The 2797-nt window shown below is 51.2% G+C and overlaps 1 protein-coding gene across 1 annotated transcript; it reads left to right on the top strand.

Annotated features, from left to right (window-relative positions):
• The first annotated feature begins 15 nt into the window (after window positions 1-15).
• Window positions 16-1870, top strand: ADRB2 (adrenoceptor beta 2). Its single transcript, XM_004696712.2, has one exon. The coding sequence runs from the start codon at window positions 19-21 to the stop codon at window positions 1273-1275; it is 1257 nt and encodes a 418-aa protein (XP_004696769.1). The 5' UTR covers window positions 16-18; the 3' UTR covers window positions 1276-1870.
• Window positions 1871-2797: the final 927 nt, after the last annotated feature.

The raw sequence follows: 2797 nt of genomic DNA, 5'->3' as shown, positions 1-2797 counted from the left end.
CCTGCCAGCCTGCGCGCCATGGGGCAAGCCGGCAACAGCAGCGTCTTCTCGCTGGCGTCCAATGAAAGCCACCAGCCGCAGCACAACGTGACGCAAGAACGGGACGAGGCGTGGGTGGTGGGCATGGGCATCCTCATGTCGCTCATCGTCCTGGCCATCGTGTTTGGTAACGTGCTGGTCATCACGGCCATCGCCAAGTTTGAGCGTCTGCAGACGGTCACCAACTGCTTCATCACCTCACTGGCCTGTGCAGACTTGGTCATGGGCCTGGCGGTGGTGCCCTTTGGGGCCAGCCACATCCTCATGAAAATGTGGAGTTTCGGCAACTTCTGGTGCGAGTTTTGGACCTCCATAGACGTGTTGTGCGTCACCGCCAGCATCGAGACCCTGTGCGTGATCGCAGTGGATCGCTACTTTGCCATCACGTCCCCGTTCAAGTACCAGAGCCTTCTGACCAAGAATAAGGCCCGGGTGGTCATCCTGATGGTGTGGATCGTGTCCGGCCTGACCTCCTTTTTACCCATCCAGATGCACTGGTACCGGGCCACCCACCCGGAAGCCCTCAAATGCTATACCAACGAGACCTGCTGTGATTTCTTCACGAACCAAGCCTACGCCATCGCCTCCTCCGTGGTGTCCTTCTACCTGCCTCTGGTGGTCATGATCTTCGTCTACTCCAGGGTCTTCCAAGTGGCCAAAAGGCAGCTCCAGAAGATCGACAAATCCGAGAGCCGCTTCCATGGCCCAAACCTCAGCCAGGTGGAGCAGGACAAGAGGGGCAGGCACGGACAACGCAGGTCCTCCAAGTTCTGCTTGAAGGAGCACAAAGCGCTCAAGACATTAGGCATCATCATGGGCACGTTCACCCTGTGTTGGCTGCCCTTCTTCATTGTCAACATCGTGCACGTGATCCAGGACAACCTCATCTCGAAGGAAGTTTACATCCTCCTAAACTGGTTGGGCTATGTCAACTCGGCCTTCAATCCCCTGATCTACTGCCGGAGCCCCGACTTTCGGATTGCCTTCCAGGAGCTCCTGTGCCTGCAGAAGGCTTCCCTGAAGGCCCTAGGGAATGGCTGCTCCAGCAACAGCAACGACAAGAGCGACTATGCAGCCGCGCTGAGCAGCTATCACCTGGGGCAGGAGAGAGAAAATGAACCGCTGGGTGAGGACCGCCCAGGCACACAAGACTTTGTGAACTGCCAAGGTACCGTGCCTAACGATAGCATTGATTCACGAGGGAGAAACTGTAGGACCAGTGACTCGCTGCTGTAACTGGTTTTCTTGTTTGTTTGTTTGTTTGTTTGTTTGTTTTTCTACTCTTTCAGACGACCCCCTCCTCCCCTAAGGAACACTAAACAGCAGACTATTTGACACGAGTGTAATAAATGTAGAATACAATTGTATAGAGATGTGCGGGAGGGAGGACATCCTTCTGCCCCCTTTTTAATTATTTTTATTTTTTTAAGCTGTAAAAAAAAGTAAGAGAAAGCGTATTTGAATGATGATTTGTTTCTTGTACAGTTCAGTTCCTCCTTGCAGGGAACCTTTTCAGTTTATGTCTGAAGGCTTCTGTCCCAGAGGCCCTGGTGGGCTATGTTTGGACAACTTCCATGTATTGATCTACCTCATTGGTCAAGTCTTCGGGGCGATGTATTGCTGCTGGTAATTTGTATCTGAAGGAGATGCTCCTTCCTGCACCCTTGGACTTGAGGATCTTGGACCTTTCAGCTGTGAACATGGACTCTCCCCACTCCTCTTATTTGCTCCAAAAGGGGTGTTGAAGACAGGGATTTGAGGGGCAGCTTGAGTTGTTTTCCTGAGCAAAGTCTAAAGTTTACAGTAAATAAATGGTTTGATCGTGACTTCATTGCACCTGTCTCTCCAAAACCCCTTGATTTGACTGGAGTGTTCTTGCCACCCCCACTAGAAACTGGAGGTACCTCTGTGTAATCACTGCCCAGTGACTTCATGTGGAATGACACCAGAGTGGCATGCATGGATTGCTTAACCCTTTCGCCTGCTTTGAAATCTGCCACTCCAAGTCTGTATGTCTCCTTGCACTTGGTGCTGCCGGCTTCCGGCATAGCCCAGCCCAGCCCAGCCCAGCCCAGCCCACGGTTATTATTCTGTGCTGTTACATCAGAAACAGTGACTCACGCACTCAGAGTTATGGGCATGTATTTTGTCTCTCCACGTGCCCCCCTCCCGCCCCCTACTACCCCCCTTTCAGTTCTTCTTGGTTAATAGCTGCTGCTCTTTCTCTCTTGGCCGTGTCTCATAGTGGAGAGCTTTGCCCTGTTGCAGGGCTTATCATTTCAAGGGAAGATCTTCCATTGAAAAATCTACTCCAACATAGCCCATCATTCCCTGGGGAGTAAAAATGATCCTAGGAAAGGTGGGAAGCACAGTGCTGACGGATACCTCTTGACCTAGAAATAGGGTTTTAATTCCTCCTGCTCCTCTTCCATATCGGCTCCCTCTTCCTCCTCCTCTGCCCAAGGTTTTTCCATGCAGGGACTATCTGCATGCCTGGACCACATAAATCTCGGTTGTGGGAACTGCCCCATGCGTTGTTGGATATTGAGCAGCATCTCTGCCTTCTAACCACTAGATGCTATTAGCACCACCCACCCAGTTGTGATAAGCAAAAAGGTCTTGAGCCAGACTCAAATGTCTGGGGGGACAGGCAGTGGTATGGTGTGGGAAAGTGCCCTCGGTTGAAACCTGGCGAATCAACTTTTAAAATCAAAATAAGTTTTAGATTTTGTTTACTTTGCTGATACAGCAATTTTTA

The sequence above is a fragment of the Echinops telfairi genome, unplaced genomic scaffold (assembly GCF_000313985.2).
Source record: "Echinops telfairi isolate 266 unplaced genomic scaffold, ASM31398v2 ScPeMD7_7469;HRSCAF=8507_0, whole genome shotgun sequence".
Classification (NCBI taxonomy): Eukaryota; Metazoa; Chordata; class Mammalia; order Afrosoricida; family Tenrecidae; genus Echinops; species Echinops telfairi.
The sequence above is the reverse complement of the archived record's forward strand: the minus strand, read 5'-3'. Positions and strand labels throughout refer to the sequence as shown.